The sequence below is a fragment of the Manis javanica genome, chromosome 13 (assembly GCF_040802235.1).
Source record: "Manis javanica isolate MJ-LG chromosome 13, MJ_LKY, whole genome shotgun sequence".
NCBI lineage: Eukaryota > Metazoa > Chordata > Mammalia > Pholidota > Manidae > Manis > Manis javanica.
Genome location: NC_133168.1, coordinates 96,996,835 through 97,016,683, shown reverse-complemented (window position 1 = coordinate 97,016,683; position 19,849 = coordinate 96,996,835). Strand labels below are relative to the sequence as shown.

At 60.9% G+C, this 19,849-nt stretch overlaps 3 protein-coding genes across 6 annotated transcripts; 1 reads left to right on the top strand and 2 right to left on the bottom strand.

Moving 5' to 3' along the window:
- Positions 1 to 288: 288 nt before the first annotated feature.
- LOC108406192 (uncharacterized) lies at positions 289 to 15,996 on the top strand. 4 transcript variants are annotated; one of them, XM_037018580.2, is made up of 7 exons: positions 1,860 to 1,912; positions 2,693 to 2,821; positions 4,207 to 4,390; positions 14,144 to 14,432; positions 14,616 to 14,710; positions 15,235 to 15,369; positions 15,715 to 15,996. In XM_037018580.2, exons 1-7 carry the CDS (start codon positions 1,875 to 1,877, stop codon positions 15,802 to 15,804), a joined length of 960 nt encoding a protein of 319 aa, XP_036874475.2. In that variant the 5' UTR covers positions 1,860 to 1,874; the 3' UTR covers positions 15,805 to 15,996. The 4 variants fall into 4 exon arrangements, with proteins under 4 accessions (XP_073076628.1, XP_036874475.2, XP_036874479.2 ...); XM_037018584.2 differs by lacking the exon at positions 2,693 to 2,821; XM_073220526.1 differs by lacking the exon at positions 1,860 to 1,912 and having other exon boundaries at positions 2,786 to 2,821; positions 14,136 to 14,432.
- LOC140845707 (proline-rich protein 22-like) lies at positions 6,160 to 8,676 on the bottom strand. Its single transcript, XM_073220525.1, has 3 exons — positions 8,088 to 8,676; positions 7,933 to 7,995; positions 6,160 to 7,336 (listed from the first exon to the last, which is right to left on the bottom strand). Exons 1-3 carry the CDS (start codon positions 8,209 to 8,211, stop codon positions 6,300 to 6,302), a joined length of 1,224 nt encoding a protein of 407 aa, XP_073076626.1. The 5' UTR covers positions 8,212 to 8,676; the 3' UTR covers positions 6,160 to 6,299.
- On the bottom strand, positions 8,722 to 13,899 carry LOC140842998 (tRNA-dihydrouridine(47) synthase [NAD(P)(+)]-like). Its single transcript, XM_073220763.1, has 13 exons — positions 13,867 to 13,899; positions 12,391 to 12,732; positions 11,629 to 12,141; positions 11,240 to 11,281; positions 10,933 to 11,085; positions 10,645 to 10,761; positions 10,457 to 10,522; positions 10,272 to 10,382; positions 9,918 to 10,014; positions 9,643 to 9,718; positions 9,184 to 9,372; positions 8,982 to 9,110; positions 8,722 to 8,876 (listed from the first exon to the last, which is right to left on the bottom strand). Exons 1-13 carry the CDS (start codon positions 13,897 to 13,899, stop codon positions 8,804 to 8,806), a joined length of 1,941 nt encoding a protein of 646 aa, XP_073076864.1. The 3' UTR covers positions 8,722 to 8,803.
- Positions 15,997 to 19,849: the final 3,853 nt, after the last annotated feature.

The window sequence follows — 19,849 nt, the reverse complement described above, 5'->3', positions numbered from 1 at the left end:
GTAGGATTTCAGGTGTTCTTGGCAATAAGTTGTTATAAAGCATTAGCAAAACTGACTTGAGAAGAGGTAGAAACTAGAGGCAGAGCAGGGCCGCCATGTGTGAGCAGAGGTTCTCCGCGGAAATGCCGGAATGAATGGCTGAGGACGGCTGGATGGACGGGTAATGGGTAGGCGATGGATAGATGGGGGGATGGGTATGGGGGGATGGATGACGGGTGGATGGGTCGATGATGCTTTTTACTGCAATACTGGTGTGCAATACAATAACACCCCCCATTGCTTTGCAGCATAAAAAGACCCACAATGTCCACCATCTCTCTGGACATAGACGACAAGGAAATTTCCTGTGTGGACCTCAAGCCACTGGTATGTCCCAAACTTGTGCTGTCCCATATTCTTCATGGCTCGTGTTAAGAATAATGGCAGTGGGCCTTGGGGGGCTTTTTGCTGCGGGGCCGGCCAAGCCCCAGTTCAGGATCGGGAAATGGAAGTGATCCTGTCCCGGTTGCCAGGCTCCCTGCCCGTCCTCCGTCACGGTCCCCTTGCCAGGGCTGCCCCCCGTGACTCCCTGACCTCACGTCAGGTGCGTCAGTCCACAGTCCTTCTTGAGCAACCCCAGAACAGCCTCCGGCCAACTGGGGTAAAAGCCCTCCTCAGCACCCCCAAGGGGCCCAGAAACAACACACAGCCTCCGAAAACCTGGGCACACGCCTCCTCAGCTGTGCCCCACACAATAGCCCAGACCTGGAGGCATCCCAGGTGTCCGTGGACGGGGGATGGATGCACGCAGGGTGTCCAGGCACGTGCGGGAATAGTGCCCAGCCTGAAAAAGAAAGGACCCCCTGACACCTGGTGCACCGTGGGTGGACCTCGAGGACACGCTGTGCAGTGACATGAGCAGACAAAACAGGCACACCCTGTCTGATCCCCCTCCCAGGGCGTCCCTAGCAGAGCCGCATCCACGGAGACCGAAAGTGGGGTGGGGGCAGGGGCGGGGGAAGGGGGGAAGGGTGCGCTTCAGGGGACAGAGGTCAGCTTAGGGAGAGGGAAAGTTCTGGGGGTGGGGGTGGGGGCGGCTGCACGGAGCTGCGTACTGGGAGACGGTGAAGATGGTGCATTTGATGTCATGGGTATTTTACCTCAATTTTTTAAAAGTTGATTTGAGTCTTGCATTCTGTCTCATGGTAAAGCCATGTTTGTCTCAATGTAAAGCTCTTGTTCAAAAGTCTCTGTCCTGTGGCTTTTAGGCCCTGCGTCTCTCTGAGGTACACCCCCCGTTTGAGCAGCGTGTCTCTAAGGCTGTCAGCCTGACCCCAAATCATTCTTTCTCTCTCTCCTCCTGCTTTGCTCATTGCAGCCCATTCATTCATTCATTTCCCCCCTTGCCCTCCATATGCTAAGCGTTGTCCTGGCTCATAGACTGGCTTCCGGTCTCTGCGCAGCTGCTGCGAGGTAGGCCGGCCATGGGGGCCTTAGCTGCACCCCTCGGCTCGGGCAGGCTCTCCATGGGGCCGGGCACAGTGACAGTGACTCTCAGGCCCCGGGGTCACCATGCTGGGGTCCACAGGCGCTGTGCTAAATCCCTCCAGGCGTGAGTGTGTCCCCATGTGGGTTTTCGCCATGGCCGGGCTGTCGGCAGCCCTCGCCGGTCCCGCCAGCATCCCTGTCTCCTCCCCCGCAGATGGTGCTCATCTCAGTCGGCTGCGACTTGAACCAGAAAGTGAGAAAGAGCTCAAAAATCAAACCAGTGGGGCTCAAAATGCCGAAAGGAAACATGCCCGAGTACCCAGTTCTGGGTGGCGTCGGGCAGCTTCTCGCCGTCCCTTGTTGCTCACAGGGAGGTCTCGGCCTGCTACAAGGGCATTCTGGACACCATGGCCCTGAGTGACAGTTACAGCTACGTCATTGAGAGGTGAGCCAGGGGTTTCCCTTCAGCACCCCCTCCCATGTCCCGCACTCCACCGCCAGGGGCAGATCGAGAATAGCTTTTAAATTGATCTCCAGGAAGGGGAGGTGGCAGAGCCCCCCACCCAGGCTCAGCCGCCCACTGGACCACCTCTGACACCTCGCCAGCGTGCCACCAGCCCTCAGAGCGCGGCCACCTGCGCACCTGAGCTAGTGGAGTTAGCCAGATGCTCTCAGCCAAGGCAGCAGGGGGTAGGGACCAGGTGGCCCTCCATACAGTGCTGGGGATCCCAGGTGCCACTGTGGGAAGGCGTGTGCGTCAGGGGCTCCAGGGAAAGAGAAGCAACAGGATGCGTGTGTGCGTGTGAAGGAGAGAGAGAGTGGGGGAGGGGCGGGGACAGGCAGACGCAGAGAGAGAGACTTCCGTTAAGGAGCCAGGGTCGCAGGGGTCGGTAAGCCCGCAGTCTGACGGAAGATGCTGCAGGCTGAGGGGAGGGAGGCAGTTGGAGCCCCAAGGCCGCGCGGGCAGAATCTCTTGGCGTCTGTCTCTGTCAGGTGCCCACCTTAAGGAGGGCACTCTGCTCTCCTCAAGGGTTCACTGATATAAATACTAATCTCGTCTCCAAAACCAGCCTCCCAGAAACATCCAGAACAGTGTGTGGCCACACACCCATGCCCCATGGGGCAGCCAGGCGGACCCACTGCCTTAACCTTCCCAGGGGGGCAGAGCCATCCGACCACAGCTCCGATGCCCCCCTCCTACCTCCCTGCTCCCGTATCTGCTTAGGGACGCCTACGACCCCAACTTCAGGGGGCAGAAGGCCACTAAGGACCAGGTGGTGCACTACCCGTACGACAGGCTGGGCTGCCCCGACCTCGTCTACTACGACACCCCATGGAAGCCCGTGGTGGAGATGTGAGACCCCAGCCCCACTCCCGCACACCCACACCCGGGGCCCTGCTCCTCCCACGCTGCCTCAGCTCTGGAGGGCTGAGGTCCGAGCTCAAGGCGTGGGTGGGCGTGCCTTCCCCTGAGGCCCCCTTCTCCCTGGGTCCCCACAGGTTGGGGGGCGGGAGCTTCTCAGATCACTGGCCACCCTTATGACGTCCCTCAGCCTAAGGCCCCACCTCGAGTACAGTTGCGTTGGGGCTCGGGCTTCCTTGTAGGCAGGCATCTCTGGTGGGGGCACAGTTCAGCCCATAATGCTAATGTTGCTCCTCCCGTGAGTTCTGCTGCCTTCCTTCATTGTACCTCTACGTGGAATCCTTCCATTTCTGTGGGTGGTTGACCCAGCAGAGCCAACCAATTTCGGGCAGCACGGCCAGGACCATCCACCTTGGGGTGAAGCGACCCTACTGCAGCCCCAGCCCAGCGCTGCCCCGTGGAACTTCCTGTGATGACAGAAATGTCCCGTAATTCTGCAAAGCCCAGTCGGCAGCCCAGAACCACACAGGGCTACTGAGCACTGGACATGTGGCCAGTGCGCCCAAGGAACATGCCTTTCCATTTTATTTAATGATCATTAATTTACATAAACCCTGTAGGCCCGTGCCCACCCCCCGCTCCCCCATTTGTTGCCCCCACTCACAGCAGATATCGTCAGACTAGATAGGTGTTGACTGACTTACTGATGGCAGGAACTGCCTCATACCTGTAAACATTTAGGTGCATTACCATGTTGCATCTTAGTTCCACCTGGCCTTCATCCCTTGCTGGGGAAAAACTGTGGGCTGGGCACACAGGACTGAGCCCGGCTCCAAGGGCCAATCCCCAGCTCAGAGCTGCCCTGTGGTGCGATGCAGGCTGGCCTGGAGGGAAGGTCTGGGAGAGGGTCCAATCCCAGGAGGGGCGGGAGCCCCCACTGTGCTGGAGGCCACAGACTGTGCACCAAAACAATGCTTTAGAACAGCCCTAACTCTGTCCCCTTTGAATGTCCGCAGATGTCATCAGAAGGACTTCACAGGACAGGTGGCGAGGGGTCTTACCTGTTTGTTGGTTTAGATGCTGTGTAATTCATCAGTTTCTTTACAAGTGACATTATTCAGTTATAGAATATCAGGGTCCTCCAGGCTCCTCTCATGGTGGCCACTTGGTCGAAAACACCGCTGCCTGCTCCCCCCACCCCTGTTCTGCCGGCTCTTCCCACCTGTCCTGGAGTGTCCACATGTGGAGCCCCGTGGGGCCACCGGGCTGCGGGGGGGCTCCGTCTTGCTCTGCCCGCCCCCCGCCATCCCCAGATGGTCTCGGAACGCGTGGGGGCGGCTGTACCTCTCTGCAGCCGAGCCCTGTGTGTGTCTCAGGTGGCGGAAAGGAAAGTTCCAGGAGGTGGTCCACACGGAGTACGTCCTGCTGGAGGTGAACGGGCTGTTCACGTACACGTACTCCCTGAGCGCCCGCAGTGCGCTCTGCAGGGCCCAGCCGCAGAACTGGACCACCGTCATGCAGCCCGCGGGCGGCGAGGGGCGCTCGGCCTGGCACCGGGAGGTAAGGCCGCCTTCCGTTCCCACAAGAGGTCCCGGCGACACGTCGTGGGCGGCCAGGTGGCGGCCGCTGGTCACACCCAGTGTGTTCGGGGACGGGCTCCGTGCGCTGCGGCTCCTGTGCCCCCACCACAGATCAGGGCCGTGCGACCGCAGACGCCCGCTCCCCGCGGTCCCGGAGGCCGGGGGCCCAAGGCCACCGTGACGGCAGCTTTGGTGCCCGGGCCGGGCCGGGCCCACCTCCGGGCCTGCAGACGTGCTTCCCGCCGCGCCCAGAACGGAGATTATACTCTAACTTGATAGGAAGAAACCGCATGTTCTACAAAACTTCCCTTCCCCAGGGCTGATGAAAGAAAAAACAGTAACGGGACAATCTCTTAAACGCAGCCGGCTCGCTGCTTTGAGCCCGAGAGCCTGTAAAAAGCATGCAAGTGCAGCCCCCGGCACGGCCGTGCAGTACTGATTCGACAAAGGCCACACAGGTGTCCACACAGGGGTGGCGCTCCGTGGGATCCGGGGAGAGGTGCTCGCGCAACACTGAACGTGCGAGATGCCAGAGTGGGCGGCCCCCTTTGAAACGGTTCGTTACGAGTCGGTGCACGCGGGCGGCGAGCGCCACCTGTTGGCGGCGCCGTGTAAGCGCCCTCGGCTTGGCGCAGCTGCGTGACCGGCGCCGCAGGCTCCCGGGAGGACCACCCTATGCGCCGACACCGCACACCTCTGACCATTTGGGCAATTCCCTTGGGCGAGATTCGCAGGGGACCGGCTGGTCTTGCATTCCCTGAAGCCGCCGACGGCCTGGTGTGCTCGGTGGAGCTCCCAGCACCCCCACCCCCGCTGTGGACTGGGTGCTCCTGGGGGCTCAGAGGGAAGCTGAGGAACTGGGCTCCATGTGGGGACAGGAGACAGTGGGCAGAGGGGCTGTGCTGCTACAGGCCCGGGCATGGCCACCTCCCAGTCCCTGGAGTCAGGTTCGGGGAAGCGGCCCTGTGGTGTGTGCTGTGGGACCAGCACTTGGGCAGCACCAGGGTGACAGCCCCATCTCGGCCTCGCGGCACCCAGCACCCTGGGACTCCAGTCAAGCTCATGGGGCTTCCCCAGAGGCACCCACCCAGGGACCCCTCGTACTCTGCAGGGGCGGCCCAGGCCAGGGCTTGTGCCCCAGCCTGGCATGCCTGTCCCCCTTTTTGCTTCCCTTTGGCTTATATGCCACCTAGGAAGCCAGTCAGCCTGTTTCAGGTTACCTTGGGTGTTTCTGGGGAGGAGGGCACAGCTTGCGCCCATCCTGCACCCTCTGGAAAGGCCTGTGGTCTGTGGGCCTGAGGGCGACAAGCCAGGGTGGGAGGGCGCCCAGGGGTGGTGAGGGCAGGGCCGCTCGCTCCTACCTGGGACCCAAAACCTGTGTGTGGCCTGGCCCGGCACAGTGGGGTGCCCTCCCTGGCTTTCCTGCCTCCCCCCTGCCCCCACCGGCCATGGTATTTGGGGGACAGCAGAGGCAGCAGTGTGGCAGGAGGGCACTCCCCAGGACCCACCCGGCTTGCTGTGTGTCTCTAGGCACGTTCCTGCCCCTCTCTGGGAAACCTTGCCTTTCTCTACCAAACACAAGCAAAAGCTCCTTAGAGCCCAGGCTTCTGGACAGCGCCCCATCCCCTTCCAGACGCCCCCCTTCCTTGCTGGCCAACTCCAATTTTCCGGGGCCAGGAGATGAGGGAGTTTGAACTCCCCATGAGTCTGGGGCTCCGCTGCTTGACTTTAGACACCGGGCACCCAGAAGACGCCGGGGGCCTGCCAGGCCTTGCAGTGTGGTTCTGGACGGGCTGCGCAAGCGGACAGACCCCCTGGTCCAGGCCCCAGCCCACCGACCCTGGACCCCAATGGCAGCAACTGGCCAGTGAGCTACAGTCCAATGCGCTTTAATGGGGGGCGGCGGCCCGGCCGTGCCTGGGCCCAGCGGCCTGCCTGGCCTTGCCTCTGGGCCGCCCTTTCTTGGCAGAGGCGCCAGCCTTCCTGTTGCTGGGCAGCTCAGGCGGCAGAGCAGCGAGCGCGGTGCTGGCAGCCGGCAGCCCGGGGTGGGGCAGAGGCTCCTCCCCGACGGCCTTGACGTTGAAGAGGTCGTCCACGCTGGACACCGCGTCCAGGACCTCAGGCACGCTGTAGTCGAAGGACAGCAGCTTGTCGGGCAAGTGCAGCGAGCGGATATCACTAGACGGGTTGGCCCCACCGCTGCCGGGCAGGGCTGGCCCGGGGGCCTTGCTTGGTGTCCCCTCGCGCTCGGCACCACCCAGCAGGCAGTCGAAGAGCCTCATGACGTCCTCCAGGGGCTCCTGCTCAGGCAGCAGGAAGGCCTTGGCTGCCTCCGGGCTCTGGGCCTCTCCCGCGGCCACCTCGGGCTCCCCGGGGCCTAGAGGGTACAGCAGGCCCGGACTGGAGCAGCCGGCCTGTGGCTCCTGGACAGGAACAGCCGGGGGCTCGCGGGGCCCGTTCAGCTGGCTGAGGCGGTTCTTGAGGTGGTCGTCGGTACTGGGGGACAGCTCAGCCTCAGCAGAGATGGTGTTGGCCAGCTGGGGCACCTTTATCTTCTTGGGCGGAGGGGGGCCCAGGCTTTCCGTGAGCACGGGTGGGGGCGGCTCCATAAACACTGGGGGCCCCCCGTCCTCCACAAAGCCCAGGGCCTCTGGCCTGGGCTCCTCAGGTGGGAAGTAGGGCATGAGGTCCTGGGGGCCCCCAGGCGCTGGCTGGTAGCGAGGGTACAGCTGGGGCGGCGGCGAGACCTTCAGATGGTGTTGGGGCTCAAGGAGGTGGGTGCCCGGCGAGGCAGGGCCCCCAGCTGGCCCCCCGCCACCCACTGCCACCAGCTCGTACAGAGGGAACTGGCTGACGTCAGTGTCGACCCACTTGATCTGGTAGACGCGGGGGTCAAAGATGCACCCACAGGGTGCCATCTGGAAACCTGCAGGCCAGGAAGTGGCACCCTGAGAGGCGGCAGCATGGGGGACAGTGCCCAAACACAGGGGACTCGTCGGGGGAACTGGGAACATGAGCCTGGTTTTGGGGTGCATTTAGGGGATAGGGCTGTAAGTCTTGGCCTCCGGGACCCGCCATGGGGTCAGGGACTCCAGGAACAGCTATGGCGGTCACTCTGGGAATGGGGGCACAGGCCTCACCCTTGGGTCCCCATTTAGGAAGAGGGACAACAGGCCTGGCTTTGGGGCCCATTTGGAGAGGAAGGACACAGGCCTTGCTCTTGGGGCCCCATCTCGGCGTCTAGGGCCCTGGGCCTTGCTTGAGGGCCCTGTCTGGGGATCTGTAGTCAGGGCGGGAATCCTGGGGACACATCTGCGTTTGGGGAGGGTCTGGGGGGACAAGACACAGGACTTGCCTTCAGGGCCGTGTTTAGGGACACAGTCCTTGACCTGGGGGCCCCCCTGGGATGGGCACAGAGGCCCTGCCTTCGGGAGCTGCCTGGGAACAGGCACAGGGGGGCCAGATGGGCCCCGCTCACCAACCCACTCAAGTCCTCCTCGGGGATTTGGGGAAGGCCGGTACCTGCTGGAGAGCCCAGAAATCCTTCTTTCTCCAGGTTTGGGGGATGGTACAAGTTGGAGGAGCCTGTGGGCAAGAAAAGCAGGCAGTGCTGAGTCAGGTGGGCGCAGCCCCCGTCTCCCGCCCCAGCAGGCCCCCCGCCGGCCCCCAGCTCGTACCCATAGACTCCATGCAGGCAGCAGCAGGCTGGCTGCCTGAGCCCTCGGCGCCGCCACACAGGCCCTGGGGGCCGAAGCCTTCTTGGGGAGCTGTGGGTGTGCAGAAGGGTTTGGGGGGCTGCATGGGGAGGCAGGCCACGGAAGCACAGGCAGGAGTGCAGGAAGCCCACCCAGAGGACAGGCTGAGCCCTGCAGAGTAGTGTTTGGTCACTCTGGGCAACAGGTTCCAGGCTGCGGGCCCACCCACTCGCAGGGTTCCGTAGGGGTGGGGGGCGGGAGACTGGGGCAGCCAGCGTCTGGCCTCATACAGGGCGGGGCAGGTTCTGGGCCTAGTCTGTTGCCTTGTCTGCCAGCGATGTCTGCCTGATGGCTCCAAGGCCCTTGCCTCCAGGCAGCCCACCCTGATCCATACCAATGGAGGCCAAGGCCCACCCCCATGAGCCCCGGTGACTTGTGGTCCAGGCCGCTCTGGGCACCAGCAGCACTGGCACGGGGCTGGGCCAATGGGGGCAGCTGGGACTTTGGTGAACAAGAGAGAACAGGAAATGAGCTGTTGGGGACAGGGTCACCTGCTGTTGAGGGAAAAGTTCCACTGGGGGGAAGGGGCAGCCTCAGAATCACAGAAAAGCCTGGGTTTTAAAAGAATAAAATTTATTGTCTTCTCGAGCACCCGGGTTCCTGCTGGGCCCTCACAGGCCCTGCGCCTGCTGCCACAGCTACTTGTACGCGTTGGCCTTATGCTTTGGCAGGAAGATGAAGTTGGGGGGTACGGGTCCCAGCAGCATCTCGCTGTGAGGAGGGCGAGTTGGGGCACGGTCAGGCCTGGGCCCAGCACGCCCCACGGCCTTAAGGGCCCGGGCGCCCCCGCCCCCAGGGCTGAGGCTCCCCGGGCACCTGATGCGGATCCAGTCAGTCGCCGTCTGGCTGGCCATGAGCGTCTCCAGGTAGTCTCGGCCCAGGTAGCAGGGCGGCCGCTCATTGATCCTCTGCGGGAGCCGCTCCAGCAGCCCCACGGGCACGTACCTGCGGGCACACGGGCGGGGGCAGGTTGGGCCGGCGTCCCCACGCACCCCGCCCGGACCAGCCCCGCACGCGCCTGCACAGGAAGGACAGCCACTCGAGGAGGAAGCGGCGCGTCTTCTCCACGCCCTGCGTGTCCGAGCCCCAGTGCTCCAGGCCGTAGTGCGTGAAGTCGCACAGGATGTCCAGGCGCTCGGCCGACGAGATGTCCCAGTGCCGCTGCTCCTTGATCTCCGTGAACAGCCACGGCTTGAGCAGGGCGCCGCTGCGGGGCGGGCAGCAGTCAGTGCCCGCGTCCACGAACCGCAGCCCAGACCTCCCTGCTGCGCTCACGCAGCTGCCCAGCCCAAGGGCTCCGGCCCTGGACCCAGAACAGCTGCAGACATTCCCAGCCCTTCTCCCCCGCAGCTGCGACCCCAGGCATCTCTCTGTCCCTGTCCCGGCAGAGCCGCCCCTGGGGACAAACAACCAGGCCAGGGCACCAGCCGCCAGGACAAAACTCCCACATGCCTGCTCCCCTGCCGGGCTCGCCTACCGGGCAATCATGACCCCAGCAACTCCAGTCTGCATGGCGTGGTTGGCGTCCTCGTAGGACAAGATGTCCCCGTTTCCTGAGGGGCAGAGGCTGGGGTCTCAGGGAGCTGCACGTGGGCAGGAGCGCCAGCTCTTGGGGCCTGTTCGCCAGCCCTGGGTCCCCTGGTGGGACTGGGGTTGGGGGGGGATGGGTCTCAGGTTGGGGGTGAGCCCGGCTGTGTGGCCTCTGATGGCAGGATGGGTGGGAAGGTCTGAGCTGAAGGGCAGGGGACCCACCGAACAGGGGCATGGGGCTGGCCGCCGTCACGCACTGCGCGATGTACCGCCAGTCGGCCAGCTTGGTGTAGCGCTGCTCCCGGGAGTGGCCGTGGAGCTGGAGGGAGGGAGGCCGCACAGGGAGGGAGGGAGGAGGGACGCACGGGAGTCGGAGGATCAGATACAGAGACAGGGACCCCAGGGACCGAGAGAGATGGGCTGAGAGAGAGACACAGACACACAGACAAGAGACATAAAAACAGATGGACACAGAGATGCAGGCAGAGCCAGAGACCAAGAGGAGGGAGCAGGGAGAGGCCGTCAGAGAGGGTCGCCAGGACACCAGGCCTGAGTCCCACACGCCCCAAGACCCACTGTGACCAGGGCCGTGCCCCAGGCCCGGAGCTCGGGCAGCAGCCGGTGGGCCAGATTCACGCGCTCCTGCACGCCCGTGCGGATCTTCACCGTCAGCGGCACGTCCAGCACCTGTGGGGACGGTGCGTGGGCAGGGCCTGGGGTCGGGCGCGGGAGGAGGCGGGCAGACTGGTCTCGGGGCCTACCTGGTTCATGCCGCGTACGATCTGCTGGAACTTGGTGGAGCGGTTCATGAGGGTGCAGCCCCCGCCCTGGGAGAGACAGGTGGCTGGGGTGAGAGGGGAGGGCGCACACCCCTCTATCCTCGCTGCCCAGGTAGGGAAACTGAGGCCCAGAGGCCCAGGTGGCGCAAGGGTGGGTGCCAGGCCACTACCTTCCTGTACACGAGGTCGATGGGGCACCCGACGTTGATGTCCACGAAGTCTACCTCGATGGTGCGGTTCAGGAGCTCCGCACACTTGGTCATGGTGTCGGGGAAGGCGCCTTCAAGCTGTGCCCGGTGGCAGGGCAGAGGTCAGGGGCCGGACCAGGCTGTCCCCTCCTGGACGCTGCCCACGGGGGCACTTGAACCATTGGCCTCATCATCCCTGAACTGGCTCTGAAACTTCGCAGCTGAGGGCCCCCCTCCTTCCCTCCCTCCCTCCCTCCGGGCAGCACCAACCTGGACCCCAAAGATGTCCTCACACGGGTGGCGTTTGAGCAGGGCCCACTCGGACGTCTGGCCCTGCAGCAGGTTGGTGCACACGGCCATCTCCCCACAAGTCACGTCAGCCCCAAAGCGCTTACAGATTCGCCGGAAGGGCAGGTTCCCACACTGGGGGCAGCAGAGGACACAGACCCTTGTGGGGCGGGGCCGGCAGGGACGCTGAACACCTACCCTAGTCCCAAGGCCCACAGGCAGAGGAGACGCTGGTCACTATGAGGAGACGGTGCTGCCACCACCCGGCCTGACCCACGTTGAGTCCTACCGTCGTGAGGGGGGCCAGGTACAGTTTGCCGCTGACGTCCAGCTGGAGGGAGAGAAAACGCGCAGCGAGGCGTGACTGCCCACCTCACTTCCAGGCCCTCTGGGGCCTCCCTTCCCCGCGCACTGAGGGACGTGCCTTGCCCTGTCCCCCGGGCCCAGCAGCCCTTCTCCTCGGTCCTCTGCAAGGGTCAGTTGATCCTCCACGTTCTCCTCTGCTGGACGGTTTCTACTCACCCATGGGAAACCCTGCTCCAACAGCCCCTCTGCCAGGAGGCCTCTCCCACTGCCTCCCTGTACCCCAGCCCCGCCTCTTTGGGGCTGGGAGGGTCTGTCTGGCAGCTCTGCCCCCCAAGCCGCCGGCATCCTCGACAGGAAACCCAAGACACATACCCGCTTCTTCTCACAGGGCCGCAGCCTCACCACGTCCTCATCGGTCAGGGGCCCACAGGTCTGCACAGAGGCGCTGGGAGGGGCACCCGCGCCTGCCCCAAGGGAGGCCTGCTGGGCGGCACAGCTGTCCTGCCCTGCGGCACCCTCACTCCCCACGGGCTCGGGGTCCGCAACAGCTGGGGTGGAGCCCGGCAGCTGGCCTTTGCTCAGCTGGTGCAGGGCCCGCTCGGCGCGCTCAAAGTGGATCTCGCGCTTCCGCAGCTGCAGCTGCAGGGCCTTGTCCAGGCTGTTGCGGACCAGCGGGACCTGGACCAGCGGCTCCTGCACCAGGTTCTGGCCCTCGGGCCCCAGATGGGCGCCGGCAAAGCGGCAGGTAACGCCATAGGGGCACTTTCCGAAGGTCTCATAGAGCACACAGCGCGGGCCCAGGTCGGCCGGCTTGGTCTCCAGGTAGCAGCCCACGTCATGCAGGAAGCGGCAGCGGTCGCCGAAGAAACACTTAGCGGCGGATTCCTGCAAGAAAGCAGCGGAGCGGTGGCGGGAGAGGAAAGGCCGAGGGAGCCCAGCGACCTGGGTGTGGAGGTCACATCCCTGCTGCCCCTCTGGCTTTGTGACCTGGGGCAAGTCAGCAACCGCACTGATCCTCAGCTTCTTCATCTTGGAAACGAAACAATGATACATTCCAACATCCCGAGGACTGAGCGGGGGACACAGAGGCTCAGACGGAGGGCCCCCAGACGTTAGAGCAACAGTGACACTCACCTGGACCAGGGAGGGGCAGAGCCTGTTCTTGTCATAGTGGGTGGGCTTCAGGTGGGGTCGGCCCCTGTTCTGGCCCCGGGCCCTCTTCTGAACCTGCGGCTGCTCCTGGGGCTCGGCCGCCTCCCCTGACCGCCTGTCCTCCTTGTGCCCATCCTCCAGTCGGATCCTCTTGGCCTCGGGCTCAGACAGGTCATTGCCACCAATGTTTCCTGCCTCGGATTCCTGGCAGGGCGTCTGCCCTTTGGCTTCCAGAAAATCATGGAATTCCTTCTTGGTGGTGCGGAATCTGCCAGCAGGGAGGCAGGGCAAAGGAGCAGGGCTTGCCGAGGGAGTCTCCCTCTGCTGAGCTCAGACTCTTGCAACCACAAGATTGACTGCCACTGCTCAGAGGCTGGGAGCCCCCTTCTTGCAGTTGGCTGGTCTGCGCTGCCGGCCATTCCAACGTCTGCACATCTCTCCAGGGGCTGGGGATCCCTGGAGCAGGGACAGCTGCTTGTAAATTACATTTAGGCTCCTGAGCCCTGGGAATCTGTGACTCGGGGCACCTCCTGGCAAGTGTGGGAGAAGAGGGCTGGCCTTAGGCCAAACTAGGGCCCCTGTGGAGGCAGGAGGAAGGCGGTTTGGGCTTGTCTCTTATTTGCAGCACAAAGTACATGCTTTGTGCATGAATAATGGTGATGTGCATCAGGAACTAAGCACTTGACATTCATGATCTAATGGCATCTTTACAACCGGAAGTTGGTGTTAGCATCATCCCCATGTTATAGATGAGGAAATTGATGCTTAGAGGAGAAGTGGCAGAAGCAGGGATTCTGACACCAGACTGAACCTGTGGAAGGCAAAGTACGGGCTATATCTGCAGGTAACAGATATTTACGTAAGTTAATAGAAAGTGGACACTTTCTAGCCCTAAAATGGTAAACCAGAGCTGCTTGCACAAGGAAGAAGCAACTGTAAAGATACAGGCTGAATAATGAAAAAAAAAGTTATAAAATGCTAGCTTCTGCTGGCCATCCAAAGCTCTAAGATTAACAAGTGTTAGAAGAGCTAAGCCGAAACGGACCAGCCCTAAATTGAGACTGTATCCTGGGGAGACGTAGGATCGAAAGATAACCGGGAAAAAAGTTTTGGTCCCAACAACGCCTCTCATCCATGTACCACCTAAAATTACGTCGAAGTATATCAAATGCCACTAGGGGGCACTATACGACAGCCTTCTCAGCCCTCGTACAGAGCTCGGACTCAGAGTGAAACCAATGCTTCTCTTTATGGAGAAAGTTTATTTTGTGCCAAGTACCGTTATACCTTGTTCAAACACTTGGGAATAGGCGTTGTGAAAACTAAGGAGGGGAAACCTCCCTAAAATGGAGTTGGAAGGCCAGCAAGGGGGGCTCATTCCCACCACTCCCCATCAATTGCAGACTCCACGAACAGAGACCTTGCAAGTCATTCTATTTTAGCTGCCTTACTACCCACCAGACTGTCACAGCTCAGCCAATGAGAAGCCATGAGACGTGGGACTCCCAGTTTCTCCAGTGAACTTTTGGCTTAAAGCAGCCCTCCCAGCTCAACCCTTTGCTCTATAAAAAGGGGATCCTCTTCTTTTTTTCTCCAGACTTGCCTATGGCGTGTCCCAAATTGGAATCTGTTCTGCCCGAATTAACCCATTTTTGCTGATTAAATAACTTGACAGTTTTATTTTTGAGGGTAACGGTACCATTATTGTCCTCATTCTATAAATGGAGAAATTCAGGTCCTGGATGGCGAACGCCCCGCTCCAAAGTCAGGAAGCTCGCCGCCTGCGCGAGACTGCAGCCAGCAAGCGGCGCCCCCAAGTACCCGAGGCCGGGCTTCTGGGATAAATGCGCATGCTCCAAGAGCCCGGCGGAGCCGGCCGAGGGAAGGAGAGAGAGGGACGCCCACAGCCACGAGGGGGCGCGCGCGGCCTCCCTGCCTCTCTGGCCCGCGCCTCCCGTCGATGGTAGCTATCCCAGGGTTCCGACGGATGCCGGCCTTTCCGCCTCGGCAGCGATTGGAGGGCGGTAGGTTGGTGGGTCCCCGCGCGGGTAGTATCCGCCGCCATCCGGGCACGGGGTCCCGGTTCGGCTCAGGGGCGTGGCTCGGTGCAGCGAGCGGGCCCGGGGGAGACGGGGCCCGGAGTTCCGGGCGGCGGGGGTCCCGAGCCCCGACTCGCCTCCACCTCCTCTCCCCTCCCCTGTCCGCAGCCATGGCTCTTCGCTACCCCATGGCCGTGGGCCTCAACAAGGGCCACAAGGTGACCAAGAACGTGAGCAAGCCGAGGCACAGCCGTCGCCGCGGGGTGAGTGCCGGGGGCGCGCGGTCGGGGAGCCTCTTCCGGGGAGGGGGAAGGCCTTCTGGGCGGAGGGCACGGCCGGGGAAAGGCCCCTGGGGGAGGCGAGCGCCGCGGAGCAGCCCCGTCCCGGGGGCTTGCGGGAGCCTCGGGGTGGAGCGGGGGAGGAGGCGTCGGGGGGACGGAGCAGTGCGTGCGGCCGAGGCCTCGCCGGGCGCCCCCGGCACGCGGGGTAGAAGCCGGGCGGAGGGAGCGGGTTTTGATGCATGAGCAGGAATTTGCCCGCAGCACGGGAGCTGGGTGTTCGGTACAGTGTAAACGGGACGCGGAGGCCCTGTGAGTTCGCCGCGGCCTGTGAAGCAGCTCCGACCCCGTGGTGCCCGGTCGGAGGGGTTCCCGGCCCAGGGAAGGGCCAGGCGGGACGTGACGTGTCTGAGCTCGGAGGGCGGTGGGCAGTTCGTGCCGCCATTGCACAGACCTGCCCGGGGTCTCGTCTCGGGGCGCCCCACCCTGACGGCCTCTCCTCCCCCCAGCGCCTCACCAAGCACACCAAGTTTGTGCGGGACATGATCCGAGAGGTGTGCGGCTTTGCCCCGTATGAGCGGCGCGCCATGGAGCTGCTCAAGGTCTCCAAGGACAAGCGGGCCCTCAAGTTCATCAAGAAAAGGGTAGGTGGGCTTGTTACCAAAGCCAAACTCAGGGTGGCGGAGCAGCCCAGAGACGGACTGGGCAGGTTTATGGGGGGCCGGGGCGCGCAGGGTGCTTGCTCAGCTGTGGCACATTCTTCCTGTTGTAGGTGGGGAGCGTTATTATGGAATTTGTTAGTGGTCAGTCTTCAACTGTGGCTTCACTTGTAGCCAGGCATGGGGACAAGGGTCCTGTGTGGTGTAGTGGCTGCGCTCCACCTTGGCAGGCGACCTCGCCTTCCCTGAACCCCTGGGGCTGGCTGCGCTGCACACCAAGGGTGGGGGTGGGGCTCCCGGCCCTGGCTGATGGCCCTCCCTGCGTGGCAGGTGGGGACACACATCCGCGCCAAGAGGAAGAGAGAGGAGCTGAGCAGCGTCCTGGCGGCCATGAGGAAAGCGGCAGCCAAGAAGGACTGAACCCCCGCTCTCTACACAAGAAAGCCTTTTCAGGAACTTGGGGTATTCCGTCTGGTCCATCTGCTCAGAGCCCCCTGCTGCCACCCTCCTTCCTGGGCCACAGAGGTGTGGGCATGTGGCAGTAGAAGAAAAAAGAAGCAGGCAGTACTGGAAATGGTGTTTTAATCATAACTAAATAAGTCATATGCCAGGCTCAGTGATTGGGCTGTAAGTCAGGTTCCTGAGCCTCGGGGGGCTCAGCTGCCCGGGGCCTCTGCCCTGCTGGGCCCGTCGGTGCCAGCCACGCCCAGGCTGCCGTCACCGCTCCAGGGCCAGAGCCTCGGCCTGCTCCTCGGGGAAGGCTATGGCGAAGATTTCATGGTAGTGCTCCACGAAGTGGACCTCCAGGCCCTCGGTAATGAAGGCAGCCAGGCCGTAGAAGTCCTTCTTGTTCTCGGCCGGCAGGACGACGCATGTCACGCCAGCGCGTTTGGCCTGAGGGGACAGCAGGTCAGCCAAGGGCAGAAATGGGGTTAGGAGCCTAGGCCTCGTCCTGGAATCCCCACCCTGTGGTGTCAGGGGGAGACGTTTCCTGAATCCACGGCAGTGCCCACTGCCTTACACTTAGCGGTTCACACTTACTTGTGCAGGGGGGGAGCTGGAAAGGAACCGTGAGTGCATTTGAAATACAGCCAACATGACATTTCCCTGCTTGCCTGGAATTCCAGCCCCATAGGCCCGGGCCTCTGCACTGCCATCCCTCAGCCTGAATCCACCCCTTGGAGGACAGGGACTCGGTCCACGGGGACTCCTGGAGCTTCTGTCCCCCTGTGGAGACCCTGCCCCCCAAAGGCTGTTAGGCGGGGTGCTGTGGAGGGTGCTCTGCCAAGGGTAAGATGGCACGGGTGTGCCTCTGGTCTCGGCCCACCAACCTAGTTCCCATGCAAGGCCCCGTGGGCGAGGGGGCAGCAGGCGGGGCGGGGGTCCCACTGCCATCCTCCAGGAGCCGGACGGGTACTTTCTCATGAAGAGGCCCTGAGCATGATGCAAATGACTGGAGGGGCAGCCACAGGCCCAGTCCCGTGCCACCCTAGGCTTCGCTTTGTCAGCCTATAAAACCGGCCATCCACCTTCGTTGCCCAACCTGTGTAATGGGGCTCCTTATGGCGATGGTCTTCTCCTTGATGCCGCCCATGGGCAGGATCTTGCCAGTGAGAGAGACCTCGCCGGTCATGGCCAGATTCTGCCGCACGTGCCAGTCCATGGCCAGCAAGAGCAGAGCTGTGATGATGATGCAGCCTGCGCTCGGGTCGTCCTTGGGGGTGGCGCCCTTGGGGGAGATGCAGGTGGGTGGTGGGCCCCACTGCACGCAGCGGTCAGGGCCAGAGTGGGGGCCTGGGCGGGGCCCTCACCTCGGGCACGTGCAGGTGGAGGTGGGAAGTCACCAGATCCTCGGAGGGGTCGTGCTGCACCAGGAAGGCCCTGACAAAGGTGTAGGCGATGCGGGCACTCTCCTTCATCACCTTCCCCAGCTGGCCTGTGACCTTCAAGCTTCCGTCCTTGTCCCCCTTGTCCTTGACCCTCGGCCACCCCAGTGACAAACAGCACAGCGTAGAGCCGCCTAGGAGTGGAGAAGGCGGAGCCTGTGAACTCAGGTTCCCACTGGGGGTGCTAGGCAGATTTTAAAGCCTAGTTCCTGCTCAGGGAACTCCTGCCTGGAGTGACCTGTCACATTCAGCAGGGCCGTGTTTGCCGCGGAGGTAATAAATGAAGGCAACCAGAGCATGATGGCCTCATAGGATCTTTACAACGAAGTTCGTAGAGTGATGATTACTTAAACAGACCCAACAAAATGAAAGATACACTTGCCTGAAGACAGCAAGTAAGTGGAGAGTAGGGTCTTCCAGGAAGGTTTCCTAGTAGGGTTCGCCTCAGAGTCTGACAAGATGGGTCATATCCAACTCTCCCATTTCCGCACACCGATGCTCAGAGTGCGGTCCCGGACCAGCGGCTTCAGCACCCGTCACCTGGGAATTTGTTACATTTGCAGTTCCCCGAATCAGTGATGCACAGTTGATCTGGTGCAGATCAGAAGTTTGAAAAGCCTCAGGTGTAAACATTCTCCCAGCCACCAACACCCCCCTTCCGACAATAAAAAAAGAAAAGAAAAAGCAAGCTTTGGAATAGGAGTTCTGAATCTGGGGTCTGCAAATGAACCTTTATGGGCCCTTAGCAAATGTACCTCCATACTTGCACGTGTCTGTGGGAGAGGAGAGGAGGGCCGAGTTTCATCAGATGTTCCAGGGGCTCCCCAAACCCTAAAGGCGCCAGGAACAGGTCCTTTAGGGTTAACTCAGAGGCACCCTGGTTGGAGTCATGCGGAACATTCAATAAACATTGACTGGTGGTCCCTCCTGTCGTTTAACTTCTAGTACTCGTACGGTGAGGACAGGAAAGGTGTTCCACACCGGACATCAAATTCAAGGGGTAGGTGGCTCCATATGTTAATGAACTTCACAGTCATTCTTTGCTTTTGTCTAATCACTTGATCAGAACAACCACTGCCTAGTATTTTCTTGGGTGTGGTGTTGTGACAAGCCTAGAACATGCCGGAGCCCTTGCCCTTTGAAATAAGGGGTTTGTCTTTCCCATTTCATTAAAAAGCAAGGTCAGGTGACCTGAACAAAGCTAGGAGATAGAAGTGGCTTGAGAACTACAATCACCCGCGTCTTTATCCAGTGTTCTATTTGATAGGGGGTTTTAAATCTAGAATAACATAGGCAGTGAAGTGCTCCTTATGTCTGGGTTACGTGACTGGCTTCATTGCATACGGCCCATAACTGTGGTCTCCTTTGTTATGTATCTGTATTCCTGGTCTGTTAATGTGTGTACATTAGTTAATTAATAGTCTGTTAAAACCTATACACGCTTATACTACTCTACAAGAAGCTGTCATAGAAATAATCATCTCACGTTTTTCTTCCGTTTGCCTCTTTAACTTTTCTTCTCCCTTCCTGAATACAACCCTTTTTCTAAAATTTGTGCCTCATACCTAGAATTGTAGTGCCCCAAAGCCTTTCCAGCTAATGAAGATACCTCAAGACCAGCGCTGGGCATAGTAGCCATGAAGCACAAATTTTCAAAAAGGCAGAAAACTAACAGCCTCTTTGAAGAATACTACTCTCTCACCAACCCCACATCTCCTTGTGTAGCCCCGAAGATGGCTGGTTAGCCAGAGACGGGTGAGATTCCTCAAGGGAGGAACAACCGAAGGCAGGCACAGTCGCAGGGGGGCCATCAGGTGAGAGATTGGGGGCCAACAGAGGTGAGGCCTAGAACCTCAGCCCCCCCAGTTTGAGAGAAAGCTTCTGCCCCCATGGCTGTTGCCCCTGCTCAGCTCAGGTCAAAACCCGGTCTATAGGCATAGCCCTGCTCACCTGCGATCACCTTCTAATTGCACTGAATCTATTTTCTGTCTTTATTTCACATCACGTAAATTCAAGAAGCGGACTTTTATTTCATACTGCAGAATGTGGGGAAGTGAGCTATGTTAAAGCCCTCCTGTTAGAAACTGTCTACTTGCTATATTCTTTATTATTATTTATCTACTACTTAAAAGGGAAATGTGGGATTAATGGGGTTAATACATTAATCAAGTAGAATAGAAATCAAATGTACAAATACATATGACTTCATTGTTTTTCCTACAACTCTTGACCCGTAATCAAAAACAGAATGATTAGAGCCGAAACAGCTCCTACCACCCCTGAGCGTCCTCACGTGGTGTGGGTATCCTTGAGAGTCGTGCCCTTGGGCTAGACTCAAGGTCAGATAATTGTGTGCTGATCATGTGTTGAACCCCCTACTCAGAATTTAGATGTTTAAGTCCATTTGCTCAATAAATATGCGGAGTGTCTTTTCGTTACTCTTGCGCTGTGACGGCTGGCCTCTCGGATCTCAAGCATTCCGCATTCCGTCGCGTTCCCTCCAGATCTGCGGGTCAGAAGCAGAGGGGAGCCGACCAGTGGTCAAACTGCAGTGAAAAGCCAAGAGTGCGGGTCAGAGC